Source organism: Canis aureus, chromosome 1, assembly GCF_053574225.1.
Source record: "Canis aureus isolate CA01 chromosome 1, VMU_Caureus_v.1.0, whole genome shotgun sequence".
Classification (NCBI taxonomy): domain Eukaryota; kingdom Metazoa; phylum Chordata; class Mammalia; order Carnivora; family Canidae; genus Canis; species Canis aureus.
In genome coordinates this window covers 54,790,265-54,810,213 of record NC_135611.1, presented here as the reverse complement: position 1 = coordinate 54,810,213, position 19,949 = coordinate 54,790,265, and the positions used below count along the sequence as shown (strand labels likewise).

The following is a 19,949-nucleotide window of genomic DNA, read 5'->3' as shown; positions in this document are numbered from 1 at the left end:
AGTTTTGCTATTTAATACCTAGTTACACCCCCACGTGTTCTGTGCACATTATGCAAAATCCTATGCAAATCACAAGTTAGATTTGACCGTATGTCTTGACTGTGGTCGCTTTACTGTCGCATCCGCTATTCCAGACCTACATTTGCTGCCTGTCCCAGTGTGGTTTCCTTACTGGTAACTGTCGCCAGCTTTCGAGTCAAGCAGATAGAATGTATGACAGTGAGGGCGACACAGGCCGCTACTCACGTGCCCAGCCAGGCGCTGCCACCCTGTGTAGCCTCCACTTCCCAAGGCTGAATGGTTCAAGTAGAGGAGGCAGCTGGTGGGGAGCAGCGATGCTGTCCTGTGGATGCTCCTGAAGAGCCCTGTGCCCTCAGGAATGTCATCTCCTCCACTGCTTCTGGGAGTGCAGCCCACTGGGAGGTATGCGAAGTTCTCACCCCCAGCAGGGGTGCTTATTGGGCCTCTGGGAAAGACAGCAGAGGAGGGCCCTTCCCACCTGGGCAGGTAAGGAGACGGCAGGTGCTTAGCATTCACTTTTCTCCTGGAAGGTCAGGCACACTTACAGCTTCCCCAGCTTCCAAGCTTCTGGGCTGGGGCAGGATGTGCAGGGGACCCGGAGAAATCACCGTGACCATCTGGTCAGGTGTGTGCATCTCTTGGATGACTCTCACTTTGTCCATGAGTGTGGTGGTGGGCGTGGCCAAACACCCCCCTACCCAGGACTTTCTTTCTCTCCTTCTATGGGGTGCTCAGGGATGGGCTGGAATTCTGTTCCTGGGAATGAGTGTCCCCTCCATCCCACTGGAGCTGTGTGACGCTGGGACTGCTTTCCAGCTCAGCTCCCATTTCTTTGCAGAGCAGACACAGTGGTAGGAGCCAGGAGAGTGCCTGGCGCCCTGCACCCAGTGTGTGCTAGCCAGCCCATCCCCGCCTCCCACTGACCTTATGCAGCACCCTAGGAGCTCAGAGGGGGAGGGAACCCCACCGCTGACACTACTGCACATTTGAATGGCTGGGGTCTGTACATACTCAAGTCTCAAGGCATCCCCCTGGGGTCAGTTTCCCGCAGTAGTTTACCTCTAGGGCTGGGTGACAGGTGTGTGTGTGCTGGCTTCCCCTCCTGGCCCTCCTCAGCAGGAAACTGCCCACCTGCTGCCACCGCTGCCACACCCAGCCCCACACCCACCGGAAGCACAGTAACTTGAAAATGCACATGTGCTTTCAGTACCCACAGCAGGGATTCTATGAGCTGAACTGTCTCAGACATCTTTGCACCTGAGCTGGGGGCAGTGACAGGCCACTTTGCAGCCCTCAAGGGAAGGGAAGAGTGAGAGAGTGACCGCTGGGACACTTGTCTTGAAGTGTGTTTGCACATTTTATGGAGAATGTGTATGTAGATGTGGGGTGGGTTTCGGTGCTGGTGGAAATTATGGGACCTAATCCTGCCTCTGCCCCCAGCTGTGGTGAGACATGCTTCTGGCCACCTATCAAGTTCTGATCTCCCCTGGTACCCTGAGCCAGCAACCACCTCCACTGGAATATGTGGGAGCAGGAGGGGAGCGTGGCCTGCGCCCTCCTCACACTGGGAGGTGCCGCAGCTGGGGGCGGGGGGACGGGTGCTGTTGGCACAGGGCGCATTGGAGTTCACCCACACGTGGATGGATGCTTCAGCTAACTGGGGACCATAACCAGTACAACCTGGTCATGTTCTGGGTTAGGCCTGAAAAGTATGTGTTATGGGAAACTATTTCTTGGGGATCTAAACAATTTGATAATTCTCAAGTAATGCAGGAGCTTCCTTTATGAAACTAAAAAAAAAAAAAAAAAAGATTTTATTTATTCATTCATGAGACATAGAAGCAGAGACACCGGCAGAGGGAGAAGCAGGTTCCCTGCTGGGAGCCTGATGCTGAACTCGATCCCAGGACCCTGGGATCACGACCTGAGCCAAAGGCTGAGCCACCAGGCACCGGAAACTGACTTGATGCACTGCTGTGTAACCCTTCAGTTACTCACCTGCGTAGCACAGGAATGTTTTTGCGTCTCTACAACTGGAATAGAAGTTGACAGTGAAGATGCCTCATTCTTTCTGAACCCGTCGTTAGAGCAGTAAATACACTGCTTTGCTCTCAGTGATCACCCATGAAAAGAACTCAGTGTGTCCTATTTCTTGTCCTTATCATGATATAGTTGAAACTGGACAATTTTTTTTGCCTAGTCGTAAAACTAGGTCTTTAATTTCAGATGACTCTCTCCGTGGTGGGGTTAACATGACAAACAGCGGATGACCAGGGTCCCCAGCGCTGCCCCTGACACCGGGCCGGTCCCCAGACCAGTCCCCAGCCCCCGGGCCCCGGCCCTCCGCCCGGGCTTCCCACCATCCTGAGGGCACCGGGCGGCTGTCAAGGACTTTCCCTCCCACGGGCGAGGACCCGCCTGGGGCTCAGGACACCCCCGGCCCTCCCGGGCCTCTCCCCGCCCCCCTGGATGAAAACCGGCCCGGAGGCGGGCGGCGGGCAGAGTCCGCGGCCGCCCCGCCCCGCCCCGCCCCGCCCCTTGCGGTCGGGCTCCGGGTGTGGCCGCAGCAACAGCCGCCGGACACCCGCCGCGACACCCGCTCGGACACCCGCGGCCGCGCGCTCCTCCTCCCGGGCTGCGGGCGGGGGCGGGGCGGGGGCCGGGCCGGGCCGGGCCGGGGCGGGGCGGGGCGGGGCGGGGCGGGGGGCGCCGACCGGCCGCCGCCCGAGTCCTTCCAGCGCGCCGTGAGCCCGCGGGCCGCCCCATGCCTCTCCCGCCCGTGCCGCCCGCCCCCGCGGCCCCCGCCGCGCGCCCCCCGTCGCGGAGGCCGCCCCGCGCCCCGCCCTTGCCCGCGCCCTTGCCCGCGCCCTTGCCCGCCGCCCGGAGGAGGCCCCCCGAGGCGCCGCGGTCCGGCTCCTGGCCCTCCAGCAGCCCGGGGCGGCCGCCCGCCCGCCGCGCGCCCCCCGGCCCCGCCGGAGCCCCCGCGCCCGCCGCCCTGCGCTTCCCGCTGAGCCTGACCCCCGAGGCCGTCCTGCTGCTCCAGGGGCGCCACCTGCAGAAGCCGCTGCTGGCGCCGCCCGCCCGCCCGCGGCCCTCGCCCTCGCCCTCGCCCTCGCCCTCGCCCTCGCCCTCGCCCGCGGCCCCCGCCCCCGGCCCCGGCCCCCGGCCCCGCGCGCCCCCCGGCCCCCAACCCGGCCCCCAACCCGGCGCCCGCCCCCGCCCCCGCCGCCCGCAGGCCCCGCCGCCGCGCGCCGCGCTGCCCGTGTCGCTGCTCAACGAGCGGCACAGGTACGACGACGTGGAGTACGAGGACGAGGAGGCCCCGCCGCGGGACGACGGCCTGGTCCGCAGGTGCACCGAGTGGCTGCGCGGCGTGGAGGCGGCCGCCCGGGCGCGCGACCGCGCGGGGCCCCTGGACGCGCTGCCGCACCTGAGCACGCTGTGAGCCCCGCACGGGCCCCGCAGGCCGCTGTGAGCCCGGCTGTCGAGGAGGAAGCCCCCCCCCCCCCCCCGGAGGCTCCGGGAGGTCCCAGACACCCTCTGGCTCGGCCGTGGTCCGTGTCACGGTGGGAGCGCGCTGGGCACCGGGTGCCCTGGTCTGAGCAGCAGGTGGCCGCCGCCAGGAGGGCAGCCACCGGGTGGCTTGTCTGCTGCAGAACTGGACCCGGCGCTGCATTTATGATTTCGTTTCTCCGAAATGGAACACCTGTCGGGAGACTGGGAAGCTTGGAGATTCAAGTGAACCTGACTCTCCAACTCCAAATGGGAAGCGTAGGACCTCCAGCTGTTGTCACTCCGCCCGCCTGGTGAGTGAGACTGGAATGGCAGGGGCTCTGTCCCCACGGAGGACTCGTCCGGGCCTCTGCCCCGTGCAAGCCTGCGCACACCTGCCCACGCAGCCACAGGCAGGCTCACTCAGGAGCGGTTCCACTCTGGCTCACACTCTCACTGATGGCGCGCACTCACACCCTGGCACACTCCCGCAGCCTCACACTCAGTGCTGTCACACACGCGCACACACACATGGACACACGTGTGTCTCCGTGGAGCACGGCTGCAGGAATCGTTTCTAGAGGCTGGGCCAAGACGTGAGCAGGAGCAAGGAGCAGCTTCTGCTAAAATTCATTGTTTTTATTTGAAGCGCTGCTCACAGAGTAACTTCTGTGCTCCAGAAAGAATGGCTAACCACAGGGACTTGGGGAAAATGCAAAAAGCTGTATGCAGATGTAGAACAAAATGTTCCCGGCCAGAGGAGCAAGGGAGGAGGTGGGAATTGCTGCGTGGGTGTGGGGTAGCTGTGTATGTTTTCAGCATTTTTGATCACTGTGTAAAAATCAGTAACATGGTGGCTTCTCTCAGTTGTGTATAGTGATTTTAAAAAACAAAATTTCTACTCGTTATTTGAATAGAGGGTAAAAACTCCTCGGCCTTCTAGGAGCCAGCCATACCTTTCCTGCTAACTCCAGGCTGATCTCTTGATATTTCCTGCATGCATCTGATTATATTTAACTCTAGGGTTGAGAAGGAAAAAAAAAAGGTCATCATCAGATAAGGCGGTCATAGAAGAGTAATGTATTCCCTCAACTTTTACTTTGTAAAAGTCAGTAAGTAGCTGAATGTTCATCTTGTTGGACTTTCCCGTGGTAGGTCTTAATTACATTTTACTTTGAAGCCTTACATTTTTAAAAAACCGATTTTATATTTTCCTTGTGCTCTTTGCTCTAGTTCCTCTCTCTCTCTCTCTCTCTCTCTCTCTCTCTCTCTCTCTGTCTCAGCACAAATCTAGACAAACGTGGAGCATTTAATTCAGCAGGAGCTAGGTCAGCCACCAGATGAGTTGCCAAAACAAAACCCCTACCCACTGAATAGCTTGTGTTTTCTTGACTCCTGTTCGAATGCAAAGAAGAGCTCGGGTGTCCTTTATGTTAGAGGATGTATTGATAGCAGGCGGCCCGGCGCAGGTGCAATCTTGCGAGGTGACAAGTGACGCGTGGAAGCGAGTCTGCGTGGATGCTTGGCGGGAGGCAGAGCAGAGCGCTGGTTCTGGAAGGGCCTGGCTCCGAGCGGACCGTGAGCTCAGCCGGGCAGGGCGGTAACACGCTCCATGCGCTCAGAGCGGCGACCAGCGGCCACCGAGAGGCACCGAGCCTCTGCTCCTTCCAGTAACATTGTAAAGACTGTCCTAAAGTAATCGACTTTCCCAGACCTCTTTCCGTGCCTGCCCGTGTGCGTGTGTGTGTGTGTGTGTGTCTGTGTCCCTGGTCCCGTTGCTGTCACAGTGTGTGGGTCTGTGTGTCCTTGTCACTTCTTGGTCTCCTTCTCACCGTCCCCATCTGTCTTAACTGGGTTCCCTGGGACACTGAGCTCTTTTTTCTCCGATGGCATTTGTCGAACGGAGTTTTTGGTGCCTTGTTCCTCACTGTCAAAGCAGAGGAGTGGAATGTTTATGTTGCTCGGGTGGATGACCCTCAATAAAAACAAAAAGGTTCCACACACGACACACGAGGTCTCTTCGTGTTGTTGCTGACGTTTTGAGAGTTTTCTCTGAGTCATTGCGCTGCAGTTTCTTCATGTTGAAATAAAAGAGAAAAATTCAATGCCTCTTGTTTTCTTTTGGAGGGAGATTTTTAAAACTACTCGGGAAAGATTCCTGAGGTTTTTGGAGTTGGAGTGAGGTGATCCCCTGTGTGGCTGCCCCACCCAAGGGCCTGGATCCAGGGCTTGGCGGAGGTTCATTGGCTATAGTCCTACCAGCAATGACCGAGATTTTAAGAATTCTAATGATGGTCAAATATTACTGTAATAAAGCTGCTTGGCAGTGATTCCTAACCTTGCTTTGGGTCACAAGCCTCGTGCAAGCTCTATTCCAAATAGGTTCCCAAGACGTACCACATGACAACAAAAATCTGCGTGTACGTAAGGAGGCCCATGGGCCCCAGACTGAGAACCCCTATGCACGCCCGCTGGGCCACTTATTATTTGCTGGAAGTAATTTCAGACTGGTAGGTCACACGAATCAGAAGTTGAAGTGTCAGTTTGAATAACAGCGAGGACTATTTGATTTCTAAAAAGGGTGATATCACCTAATAAATGTGGTTTGTCTTTAGAATATTTGGGGACACAGAAAAAAGTACTAAAAGTTATCTATCCGTGGAAGTAAGACAGTTGGGAACATGTTCTCTGTAGAAGTTGTGGTATTATTAGCAAATTCCCCATTACCACTCTGCCCGGAGGCTAAGCCTTCTGTGTTGTGGGGGAGACCGAGCATATATGACCTAAGTCCATATACGTAGGGAATATCCTAGCTCTTCAAGATAGATTTTTACATTGATCTTTATTTCTGGAAAAAGGAGATGGCAAAAGTCAAAACTTTTAGTTTTGTGGTTCCCCTAGAAAGTACCCAATTCCACTGGTTGGATAATCTATGGGATCTGCTTATATTTAACTTACTCTGAAACTGTATGTTCGTACCTGTATTTTTTAGCTTGGAAATTTCAGCCAAGGTTAGTCCTGAACGATGTCTCTGCAGAATAAGCAAGAAGAGCAATTGCCAGTAATGCACGCACATGCCTTTGTAACCTGTGGGGAGGTTGGGGTGGCCCAGTTCAGATCATTGTCACCTTGTCTGGTTAAGATTGCTGCTCCCAGATGAATGGATAAAGAAGACGTGGTCTATGTATACAATGGAATATTCCTCAGCCATTAGAAACGGCAAATACCCACCATTTGCTTCCACGTGGATGGAACTGGAGGGTATTATGCTGAGTGAAATAAGTCAATCGGAGAAGGACAAACATTATATGGTCTCATTCATTCAGGGAATATAAAAAATAGTGAAAGGTAATAAAGGGAAAGGAGAGAAAATGAGTGGGAAATATCAGAAAGGGAGACAGAACATGAGAGACTCCTAACTCTGGGAAAGTGGTGGTGGAAGGGGAGGTGGACGGGGGGTGGGGGTGACTGGGTGACGGGCACTGAGGGGGGCACTTGATGGGATGAGCACTGGGTGTTATTCTATATGTTGGCAAATTGAACACCAATAAAAAATAAATTTATATTAAAAAAAAAAAAGGCTGCTGCTCCCGTGGCCCGGGATGTAGCCTCATTCCCAAATTAGACTGAGTACCTGTCCAGTATGGTCCAGGAGAGGGTCCCTCACCGTGGCTACAGGTCGAAGACAGAATTTTCATACTGACGCTGTCCCGTGTCAGCCGTGTCTCATTAAACTGCTTCATGTCCTCTTCCATATAATGAGGATAAGATGATATAGCAGATCCTGGAGAGGATTATGATGAGGTGTGTGTCAAGCATTTGGGACAGCACCTGCATGTCGCCCGCTCAAAGTCAGCTGTAAAATTATTGCTACCTCAAAAAAAAAAAAAAAAACCCTCACTACTCATTATAAAACATTGTTCTCTGGCACTTATCTGTGCAAAATCAAGACCCACCTTGGCTGCAATATTCTGAGTTTTTTGTCCCCCCTCACAGTTTCATGCACACCTGTGGTGAGGTCTACAATTTTATTTCCCCGAGGAGTTTAAACATAAAAGTGTCTATTGTGCTTTCCCTTCTTATTTCAAAATTATTATTTATGCCCTGAATGTAAAATGTCCCTCTGAGCTGACAGCAAAGACAAAATTAAAAATAAGTTCAACATCCTATAACGAGAACACTAACCCATTTTAAGAGACAAATTTCTTCTTGGAGAAAATTATTTTTGTGTTATGTATAGATTTGTATACAATACAATGGACAGTATCCTTGAGTGCAGTTTTTGGATGATGCACAGATGTCCCTCGTATCAATATTTGTTCTTGATAAAAGCCAGTGGGAAAATATCCAGTTGCATCCTCTCCCGCATCGGATTGTCCAGTCTTGTGGATGTGGGTTATATGTGAACCTGCAAAAAAAATGGTAGGGAATTTTTAGAGAGGAGTTTTAGATCACAGGCTGAAAACCCTAGAAAATCATATATGAATTCCTGGACTTTTTGGTCTCAAAGCCTCCTTTATACTCTTAAAAGTTACTGAGGGAGGCCAAAATAACTTTTGTTTATGTGGATTATGTCTTCCAACAGTTCCTGCATTAGAAATAAAAACCAAGATCCTAAAAGGGCCTGGGGACCCTCAAAATCTTAGGGCTGCACTGTGAGAACCATTTGTGTCATTCTTACCATTTGTGTCAGTTGCTAGTGCCTGTCGTCTTTGTCGTGGGGGCTACGTCTGACATAGTGGGGGAACATTTCAAGATACAGATGGTCCAGCCCCCAAACCTAGAGTCCCTAATTCAGGGGATCTGAGAAAGGCCGGCAGAAGCTGCTGCGCACCTGGGTTTGGGAACCAGTGTTCTAAAGCCAGAAATACAGGGAAGTCCTCGGGGGTCTTACAATTGGGTTTTGTCATAGAAGACCCCGAATGTCGATAGCAGATTCTCCTTTTCTAGGGGCCAAACCGCTTTCCCGGCTGCATGGTAGTCATGGCATGGAGAGTGTAACATGGTCACCGAAATAATGAAAGTTCTCACAGGTCAGTGTGGCCACTGGGCTCAGGGTGTTCATGGGGGCCATGGCGCTGGCCACGCTGGACGTCCCACTTGCTCCCACCTCCTATCCCAGAGTCCCTGCCGTCCCCCAATGACTGATGCTCCAGACCTTCCCTGATCCCACCTCTGTCATCATAATCACAAATGCTTCCCAGAGACATGCTTACAAAACGTATCGCATTCCACAGCTGTACCCCATGATGTTACCAGAGGCGTAGGGGTGTCCTGCGAGGACTGCAGACCTCCCGACTTAGGTATGAAAACCATCTCCAGGTGGTGTACATTGCTCACCATTTCCTGATTTTACATACCGACTCCAATAAATATTTATAGGATATTTTACTCTGAGCGGGATAGTATTACAGTAGGTCCAGAATACTTCATTCATCCATTCAGCACATCTCTACCCTGTATCTACCCGACAAGGGGTACCTGGGATGCAAAACTAGGTAGGCGCCGTTCCCTGTAGAACTGAATGAATGAATGAATCCACCTGTTGAAAGGTGTCATTTAGGAGACTGTCTGCCAGGAGCAATCACTGGTCGGACCACACTTACCACTGAGCTGCTTTTCAGGACCGCAGTGGGTCTGTGTCAGCCAGCTCAGGTTGCCGTAGACAGACAAGGGGCTCAGACAACAGATATTTGTGTTCTCACAGATCCGGAGGCTCTAAGTCCAAAATCAATGTACTAGCAAATTCGGCATCTGGTGACAGCTCCCTTCGGGGCTGGTGCACAGCCGCGTCCTCAGTGTGTGCCCACATGGCCTGTCCTCTGTGCACAGGCAGGGAGGGCTCCGGGGTCCCTTCCTTTCTTACAAGGACACCAGTCCTACTGCATCAGGACCCACCCTGATCACTTCTCTACAGGCTTCAGCTCCAAGCTTCAGCTTCAGTCATGCTTGGGGTTAGGGCTTCAACATGTGAATAATGGGGTGACATCATTCAGTCCGTAACATGGTCTATGATTTCCGGTGCTTTTGAAGATCCATTTATATGTGACAGTAGGATAGGATTATCAACTCCCTCCTACCAAGGTGAGCATGTGCACACACACACACACACACACACACACACACACACACACAACTTTGGGAAGCAGGAAGATGTGAGAAAAGAAATTTTTACTGAAATCTGAAAAAAAATAACTCATTCCACTTTTGTATTTCTATACTCAAGGACGTGGAAGTGGAGAGATTTGCCCAGCTGGGCTATAACCTATCATTTTAAAGATTTTCTTTGCCCTCCACCCCTCTTTTTTCCCTTGTTTGTGTTTGTTTCAGGGTTAACTCTTGCCCTGAAGTCCCTGGTGAGGTCTTCAGCCATGAGAGCCTGCTGGTGGGAGGGGTGTGCAGGGAGAGGCTTGGGTTCCACATGGACATGTGCCCAGACACGTGCACACACACACGCCGCTACAGAAGCAATCATGTGAAGCAGTTGCACTTGCGATGATGGGACTCAATTCTAAGACACATTTCAGATCACATCCAACAGTGTGTCTAGGAGTGCTGAGCACCTACGAGTGGTCACCTTGAGAAATCCTGCATGGTTTCCCTTGGATGGTGCCGGATGTTTAACAGGAAACCTTGTCCGTTCCCCACATGCTCCCCCCGTGCTGTTGGTGAAGCACCTAGGTTTCATTTCTTTGTGTTTACGTCATAGATGACAAGTGTCAAAATTCAAAACTCTGGAGCCATGAAAGAATTAAAATTCCCATGTGTTGAAGGATGAAGGGGTAAGAGTTTGTAGAAGAAATGAGTGAAGACTGGTACTCATGAATTGATTTGTCTGTGACATAGTAGGAAATCCAAGAAGCCTGTCATTACACCTACAAGCAACAGTGAGTAGAACAGGAATGAGGACACACGGACAGCTCAGCTCTGTGGATAGGTGATAGGTAGACGCACAGATGATAGATAAATGGTGGAGAGAGTGCTGAATGTCTGTCTCCCCAGAATTCCCATGTGGAAACTTAACCCCCAATGCAATGGTATTCGGACCTGTAGGGAATTGATTAGGTCATGGGATGGGGTCTTTCTAGAAGAGGTTTGTGCCCTTTTAGAGACCCCAGAGAGCCCCCTTACCTCTTCCCCTATGCAGGGACACAAGGGAAGACTGTGTCTACAAGTCAGGAAGCGAGTTCTCACCAGACACTGACTCTGCCAGCATCTGGATTGGGGACTTCCAGCCTCCAGAACTGTGAGGAATAGCTGTCTGCCTCATAAGCCCCACTGCTGGTGCCTTCAATGTCCCCTAATATCCCATGGTGTCCCCAATGTCCTATGGTGTCCCCCAATGTCTCACAGTATCTGGGGTGTCCCCCAATGTCCCACAGTGTCTGAGGTGTTCCATAGTGTCCCCCAATGTCTCATGGCATCCCCCATGTCCCACAGTGCCCCCAATTCCCCACAGTATCCAGTGCCATCCACAATAGCCCATCGTGTCCCGCCATAGCTCATCATGTCCCCCGTAGACCACAGGTTTGCCCCTCTCCCCTGCCTGGCTGTGGCCTGGGTCTGAGTGGCCCGGGGATCTGTGCTATGGATCAGCCCTGTTTTGCCTTTTCAGCGCATCAGTGAGGGGACTCATCTTCATTTCTGAGGACTTACATTCACCCCCGGTTTGGATGACACTCCTTGGCCAATTTTGTAAATAAAGAGGGAGACTCTGTGTGATGTGTCCCCAACCACTCAGGTACAAGTGACGCCAGCACTCACAGGCAACGCCTGGTGGTTAGTGTCTGTGGTCCTGGGTTTGCAGAGGACACGTGGCCTCCCCACTCCCCTGTCCTGTGTGCCATTCATGTGCAGGGGCAACAGGTCTGTAGACTTAGGCGGGGCAGCGTCCGGTCTTGCACTGTAGCTTTGCAGCGCTGGGAGCAGAGGGCCAGCACATTTCAGGCTGAGATGATCATGTGGGAAGTTCAGAAGCCACGTGTGTTTTATTAGTTTGTCACACGCGGAGGGGTGTGAACGGGCTCATGTGGTCCCTGTGACAAAAGCGTGAAAAACTCATCCCAGGCCGTCGCCGAGAAGACACTGACATGAAACCGAGCACCTGGCAGATGCGAACGAAGAGACAGACGTGGGGCCCAGGCGTCCACTCCCGGTGGTGCCCCCCGCTGCCCGGGCCCGGGGCCCAGCAGGTTCTGGGGGGGCCTCTCTGGTCAGAGGCAGGGGGCGCTGCCCAAGGTCGGTTGAGGCGGCCCAAGCGGAGGCCAGCCTGGCCCACGGTGGCGGTGGCAGCTGGCGGGGGGCATGGGCGTCCCTGGTGTGTCTCCGTGGGGCACAGACCCTGGACTCACAGACCCTGGAGCGTGAGCCCCACATTTCCCCAATCAGCCAGCGGGACGGTGGCTCAGGTCCCCAGTCCTTGGGGGAAGCACGGCCCACTGTCCGGCCCACGGCGCTGGCCTGACCTCGCCTGCGGGCTCTGCTTTCCATCCCCACCCGAGTGTGTCCAAGCCCGCGCACCTTTTCTAGGGACACCTGCCTGTGCGAAGGGCCTAACGACTCCTAGAAGAAATTACACCCACTCTCCCATAAACAGTGGAACATTTGCCGGAATTTTAGAAAAATGTGGTTAAGGGCACCTGGCTGGCTCAGTCGGTGAAGCGTCTGCCTTCGGCTCAGGTCCTAGTCCCAGGGAGCGGGGATCGAGTCCCGCATCGGGCTCCCTGCTCAGTGGGCGGTAGGGGCAGGGGTCCCGCTTCTCCCCCTGACCCTCCCTCTTCTCGTGCTTGCTCTCTCTCAAATAAATAAAATCTTTAAAAAAAGAAAAATGTGGTCAAGATATTATAAACACGGCACAGAATGAAGGGACCCCACCCCTGAAGAATGGGAAAAGGTGATGACGTCCAGGCGAGGCTGAACTGAGCACATCGGTGATGTTTCCCCCTGGGCAGTATTTTAGTCACACTTGCCTCCGTGTTCTAGAATTGCCAAGACACCTCGTTAGGGAGATCGGTGAGGAGCAGGGCACAGGGTGGAGGAGGGTGGGGAGGGGGTAGGTATGGAGAGTTTTGAATTCTGTGAAGACCTTCTGGCTAAGAAAGAGCCCTGGGCTTTCGGAACAGGAATAGGGCTGTTTTCCAGCTGTGTTGGGGATGGCGAGGGGGCTGGACGTGGCCTGACTCCCTGATCCCTGTACCTCCTCCCACCCCCCATCATCATCAGCAGATCAGGCACCTACTAGTCAGTGGCCTGGAGACTCTAACTTTGCCCTAAAGCGTAGATGTTTCTAAGCTTAGGCCTGCAAGGCAGCTGGGGAGGCCCATTCGCTCCAGAGTAAGTTGTTGGGATTCTCTTTTTTTTTTAGGGGAGAGGGGAATGCATGGGGGCATTTGGAGGGGTGGAGGGTTGGGGGTGGTAGCAGATGGGGGAGATGTAAATGGAAGGGACAGTGTTGGCTGGGGCGCGGCTGGCACACCGACACTATTCTGTCGCCCTAGGGAAGGGGAGGGCAGGGAGGGAGGCGGAGGGCCCATCCAGGTGGGTTGCCCGAGGCTCACCCTCCCAGGCCCCACTCTCCCCCGGGTGGCAGGAAGCAGCCCAGCCCCGCCTCTAACCCCCACCCTGTCCTGACAGTCTGAACAAGCTCCAGAGCTTAAAGTGGGAAACACTTTCAGAGCCTGTTTTTAGGGAATCAAACCCAAATCAATATCATCACATCATTGTTCAAATATACGCTTGACGTATTTTGGCCCCTGTTCCCAGGACGTGGAGCAGAGGCATCCCTGGCAGTGCTGGCGCCCACTGGGCTTCTTGAAACATCCAGAGTCACTCTGTGCGGCCTGTCTCGGAGCCCCCACCGCGTGTGATACGCCGATGTCTTTAGCTCTGATAGAACCACTCACATCTATCTCCACGAGCACCGGCAGAGAGTGAGACTTGTTGCTTCAGCTCCTCTAGCTTCCACAACGTGACTAACCGACTCTGGTCTGACGTGTTGGTGGTGTTGGCTTGTTCAGCAAATCAAAGCCCCAGACTTCCCGGTGCTGGGTCTGGAGAACACCCTCCCAGGCACGTCCCAGGACCGGGATGCTGGTGCCTGCCGCCAGGAGGACACCTCCAGATGTCCTTCAGGAACCTCACATGGGCTGCATTCCCAAGATCCGCTCTTTGATATCACTGAACAATGAACGAGGTGTTTTTAAGTGCTGGTGTTGACATGGCCCACGTTTGTTTACCAGTTGTGCTGGAAGCACCCAGAAGCTGTCTCCCGTAATTTCTGCAATCCCAGATACTCAACAGACCGAAAGAGAAAATTGTGCCATGTGGAACTGAGGCATCACATAGCAAAGTTAAAGTTTTCTTTATCAGATTTTTTTCTCATTATAAAATTCCACATGCTCAGCGTGACCCAAGATACCAGATACACAGAGAAAAAGGAGTCGCGGGCAGCCTGGGTGGCTCAGTGGGTTGGGGCTGTCTTCGGCCCAGGGCCTGATCCTGGAGACCCTGGATCGAGTCCCACGTCGGGCTCCCTGCATGAAGCCTGCTTCTCCCTCTGCCTGTATCTCTGCCTTTCTCTCTCTCTCTCTCTCTCTCTGTGTGTGTGTGTGCGTCTCTCATGAATAAATAAATAAAATCTTAAAAAAAAAAAAAAAAAAGGAGTTGCTGTCCCCAGTGCCCAAGGTGGCCCGCCTCACTACAGAGCCAAGGTAGATCTGGAGTGGGTTCCTTCAATCTTCTCCCGTCAGCATTAGGTTTGCTATTATCCTTGCTGGTTGTGATGCTATGCTATGCATCTTGCAATTAAAAAAAAAAAAAAAAAGACAGGGCAGCCCGGGTGGCTCAGTGGTTTAGTGCCACCTTCAATCCAGGGCATGATCCTGGGGACCTGGGATCAAGTCCCACGTCGGGCTTCCTGCACGGAGCCTGCTTCTCTCTCTGCCTGTGTCTCTGCCTCTCTCTCTGTGTGTCTCTCATGAATAAATAAATAAAATCTTTAAAAAAAAAGAAAAAAAAGACAAATGAAATTATTTTTTAAAGTTTATTTAAGAAAATATTTATCTGATGTTAGACAAAAGCCTTGTGCACCTGTCCAGCAAAAGAGGTTGACTTTATCAGTGTGAATAAAGGGGCCCCGGGCCTCACCCTCAGCGGTCACCAAGGAGGAGGCAAACAAGCTGGTGGTTGTCAAGCCAGAGCCCCGAAGGTGGACCCGCCCATTGTTTCCTTGAGGAGACACCTTGACAACAGGCTGTTTGAGCACCCTGCCTCCGGGTTGTGTTTCCAGCCTCTGGGGTCAAAGTATTAGGATGGGCATGCCCTGCCTGCCCCCCTCTGCACCCAGAGGTAGGTGGAGCATCACCTAGGCTGGAGGCACCTTCCCATCATCCCTTGACGATCTCTCTCATTCCTGGACAGAGGGAAATGCAAAGTTACACCTTCATCATTAACCACGGGTTCTGGATTTTCCAGGGACATTCTGGTTCACTAAGACTCTTTCCCCATGTCAACTTTATTGTCCTGCTGGGGGAAACAGATGGTCATCACACACACGTGGCAGTGTGTGGCCGGGGTGGGCAGCTCTCCTCGGCCGGCTGTATTTAAAGCCCCTTTCTGGGGTCTTCCATAGTATCCTCTTCCGGCTCCTTTAGAATTAATAAGGGGCGCTTCCGTGCACCCTGAACCCAAAGTGAAAAAGTGATCCCCTTTATTCAGAATTCTCTGTTTCTTGGCCAAATAATAATTGCTTAAAATAACAAAACACCACACACAAAAATAAGCCCAGGGCAAGGTATCCACCTCTGCTCTCCAGCTTAAGGCCACTGTTAAAACCAACACATGAGAGACTGTTAACTAAATAAGAAAACCGGGCACCTGGGTGGCTCAGTGGTTGAGCATCTGCCTTTGGCTCAGGGCATGATCCCGAGGTCCTGGGATCGAGTCTTGCATCGGGCTCCCCGCAGGGAGCCTGCTTCTCCCTCTGCTTTGGTCTCTATCTCTCTCTCTATGTCTCTCATGAATAAATAAATAAAATCTTACGAATGAATGAATGAATAAGAAAACTCTCACATGGCTTCCACAGCATCTTTTGAATTCTTAAGAAGTCTGTTCTAGGGGCAGCCCTGGTGGCTCAGGGGTTTAGCTCCGCCTTCGGCCCAAGGCCCAGGATCGAGTCCCACGTCGGGCTCCCTGCATGGAGCCTGCTTCTGTCTCTGCCTTGTCTCTGCCTCTCTCTCAATCTCTGTCTCTCATTAATAAATAAATAAAAACTTAAAAAAAAAAGAGTCTGTTCTATTTTTTATATCTACTAATTAGGCTGCAAGTCATTACTCATTTATTTTTCCATTCTCAGAAAACTTAGTATCTTATAGAAGCTTACAATCAAGTACAAATTTCATAAATCATAATAGTTAGAAGCACTACATCCCTAGTGACATTTTAACGACCTCATGGCTGTATAACAATAAAATTTAAATTACTATTTAGAATTATTTAACATTTAAATGAAAATTGAAAAAGTAAAAGGTCACCTAAGGGCAAATGAAAAGGGTAGGCTCCCTGTGATCACCATAATCTTGGTCAAAAAAGATCGATTTTCAAAAAAAAAAAAAAAAAGATTTTCTCTCGTCTGCCATTCGCTGGGTTTCTTTAAGCAGGCAAAGAAGTAAGATTTACCCAAAAGTACTTTTCATATCTTATGCACCTGGAATTAAATATAGGCTAGGACTTGAACGTGGATGTGATACTTAGTTCTAAGGATGAAACAGTTCGGTTCGGCTCCTCCTGGCCTTCGAGTCATGGAAGGACTCAGTGAACTGTTATTGACGTTCCCCCAGTGAAGATCTCAAGCCCCTGTTCGGCCTTTATCACTCTTGCAAAATCATTTATTCACACTGTTACTCATAGTTAACTCATACTTTGGAGTGTTGGTGTTGTCTGCTGACTTTAAAGGAAACATGATGATCCAGGCACTCATGCTGGGAGTCTGCTTGCACAGGTGTCTGGCTCCGCACCTGAGGGTCCTCACCCCTCCCTCCAGGTCATTGTCATCTCCAGCTACCGGATCCTGCATAAACTCCAGACTTGCAGCCACTAACGGCCCTCCCTGCTGGTGTTTGTACACAGGCTTGATAGAAGCAGAAGTCACTGTCACACCTGAAAGCTCAGGTGTCATCACCTCCTTCCCAGAACCAACCCTCCACCCCCAGCTCCCTTTCCCACTCTCCCTGACTTGGGCAATATTCCACCTGAGTGGGAGCTATTCTTGCCCATAAAAGGGGACTTGGGTTCCATTTTCTCAGCACGTGGAGAGATCTACAGGCAGGTGGGATGAGCAAGCAAAGAGTTCAGGTGAATCGGGTGAAACCGTGCTCCGGTGGCCACCCAGTTTTCTACCCACTTGTTCTGACCATCCCTCTTGTCGGGTGGAGTTCGAAGTGGGGTGGGATCATCCATCACCTAGAGACATTAACCATCCAGTTCATAATGGAACCTTTGCCCTGTTTACTCTTCAGTTACCTTTTATATTCATCTTTACCTAAAGTATTAAGTAGCCAACTAAGAGTGGTGCCAAGGAACTAGGACATCTTGCACAACCTGGGAGCCCCGAGAGAACTCTGCAGCTGGAATGGTTAGTCTGCACGTCATCAAGAGATGTCACCAATCACCGCATCCCCTTAGCGGATTAAACCCCTGACACATCTCGGGGCTGGGCAGAAAACTGGAAGGTGGCCTTTGGACAAGAGTCCGCCTTCTCCCCAGTGGCAGCCTCTTGAGTCAAGCTCACATCCCTTTCCAATCAGAACTCTCTCCTGAGCAGCGACCTGTCCAGAGGCTTGGGCAACAGAACATGGGTTTCTATAACAAACTTGGGGAGTGGCAGGGAGAGTGGCAGCCTCACGCCTGGGCAGGGGAGCCAGGGGGCCCCACGGCATGCTTCTAGGATGGTCACTGGGACTGCGATGGGGGACAAGCCACTCCAGGGAGCTGGCCTTGGAGGAGAGCCTGGGGGGCCCAACCCTGCAACCCCAAGACTGTTTTCATTTCAATGGAAACTCCCTGCTGATTCCCAACCAACACCAACCACCAGTTTCACTTTTTGGGCTGAGTGGAAATGAAAGGCACCTTTGGGGAAGCTGATGAGCTTCTGGACCTGCTAAGTCCGACGGGGTGGGAAGGCACACCGACCCAAGTGTCTCGTTTGGGAGGCTCTTGGGGGCTTAGGGATGGCTTTGTGGAGAAACGAAGGCCTTAAGTAATGATCTCTGTACTTAGAATTGGAGCAGATGTGTCTTGGGGTGTGTGTGGGGTGTGTTAAATTTGTGGGGGGAGGACAGAGGGAGAAGGAGTCCTGAGACGGCTCCACGCTCAAGGCAGAGCCCAACAAGTGGCTGGATCTCACCACCCTGAGATGACGACCCTGAGATCAGGACCTGAGCTGAAACCAAGAGTTGGAAGCTTAACCAACTGAGCCACCCAGGCGCCCCTGAAATGAATGGATTTTAAAAGCACACTAGTATAATACTGAAATTCTGCTTTTCTCTCAGTTAAAAAGACAAAATTTTCTTGGATTGTTGGTTCGCACTTGATAAGAAATTGTAAACAAAGATTTTTCTTTTCTTTGCCTGGGAAACCAAAGTTTCTATATTTTGTTTTAATTGGGTTTTTGTTACTAAAGAAAGCTAAACAGCTCAGTATTACATGCTAAGTTTTGCTAACAATGATATAACCCTACTTTTTGCCTTTGGAATCTCTTATTGCCACCGTTAAATAAATCATTAAGTTTTAAGTTTTGTGATGATCTGTAATCCTACTTATGCTTGTGTTTTATAACTGAGTTTTGTTTTAATTAATTATTTGTTTATTTGTTTAAAGAAAGGCAGCCAGATCCCCCCCACTTCCTTTCTGAGGCCTTTTTAAATAAAATCCCCAAGATTCAAACTGTAAATGACATATTTTTGGCTAATTAAACTTGTTTATTTGGGTTGTTAAATTCCACGAGAAGCTTTGTCAAACCAGTGATGATAAACCTTGGGTTATATTGTGTGGATAAATATGATAACTGTTTCAGAAATTACATGAAATTCTGGAAGTGTATGTCCTGGTATAAGGTCATCACTTGAATTGTTGAAATATTGTGTTTTACAGAACCAATCAGATTTCCTTGTCACCTGCATTAGAATGAGCTCTCAGATCTTTAACCATGGCTATTTCTGAGTCTTTGGTTATTTATAGTAAGTGGTCTGATGCTCTTGTAAGATGCGTTTTGTCTTAAAGGAGATTCATGAAAAGAGCTTTTGACAAATGCAATTTGTCAAAATTGACAAAATTGACAAATATAATTCTGATATCTTTAAGATTATAAAATAAGCTGAGTAAAAATGTCCAGAATTAATGAACAACTGCATTCAAACAGAGCAAGAATTCGTAACATGGGACCAAATGAATTGAGGAAGATGATAGATTTTATGACTCTTGTTTGAAGCGTTACTGGTTCTCTAATGTTTGCTTTTCCAGATTTAAGAGAACTTTCTCTTACGATACCTATGACTTTATAGAAATACAAGATGTTCTTTTGTCAAAAAATGGAAACATTCAACTTTCATCCCTATCAGAACCCTTCAAAATTCAGAAGCTCTCAATGAGTATTCTTTCTTTCACGGCAGTTATGATTGTCTCCTAGCTTCTCTAAGAATCTCATCTAGCGACAGATCACCACTGGATGTGACCAGACAGCTTTAAGGAACTAAGGTTGATTTTACGAGCATGAAGCCAATGGAGCTCCTTAGAAGTGTTGGCTGGATACCTTGCTTACAGACTTCCCAGCAGCCTTACCTGGTTAGTAAAGAATGTCACTTTCTGGCAGGTGCAGGAAACGTCAGGGTACTTTCGAGACTTCAAGAACAGGAATTTGGAGTGGCCCTCACGGTTGCCCACGGTGCAAAGGCTGGAAACAAGATTCTCTCACTCTGCAAAACTCTTCCACTCCAAAATCCCCACGTCTTCCCTGATCAACAGGAAGTGGCTACAGAAGACAGATCTTTGCCCCTGATTCTGTGGTTATGGAATGATGAAACCAACAGCGGGGATTTGTTGCAGCCCAGTTGGTCTGAAGCATTACCGTGCTACAAGGTAACAGGCTCCTTGCTTGCTGACTTAAGGCCCTTGATCTCTCACAGAACTAATTTCCTTTCTTTGAGATTTGTAGACCACTGACCTTGAGGAATGAAGGACCAGAACATCCCCAGGCCACAGAGGCCAGAAGCCTGTTTGAAGCTGCCTGGGCTTTCTGATCAGCCCAGCAATCTGTTAGCAAAATGTTTTCCTTTTGTAAGGTCACACACATGAGGTTACTGACCTCCCAGGTCAGACGCATGACATTACTGACATCCCCTTGGGCATTTTGGAACCCTTGCCCTCCTTTGCAGAAAGAAGAG

General features: G+C 51.1%; 1 protein-coding gene across 1 annotated transcript; it reads left to right on the top strand.

Annotated features, from left to right (window-relative positions):
* The first annotated feature begins 2,785 nt into the window (after window positions 1-2,785).
* On the top strand, window positions 2,786-5,618 carry PRR18 (proline rich 18). Its single transcript, XM_077901588.1, has 2 exons — window positions 2,786-3,130; window positions 3,242-5,618. The coding sequence occupies exons 1-2, from the start codon at window positions 2,786-2,788 to the stop codon at window positions 3,464-3,466; spliced, it is 570 nt and encodes a 189-aa protein (XP_077757714.1). The 3' UTR covers window positions 3,467-5,618.
* Window positions 5,619-19,949: the final 14,331 nt, after the last annotated feature.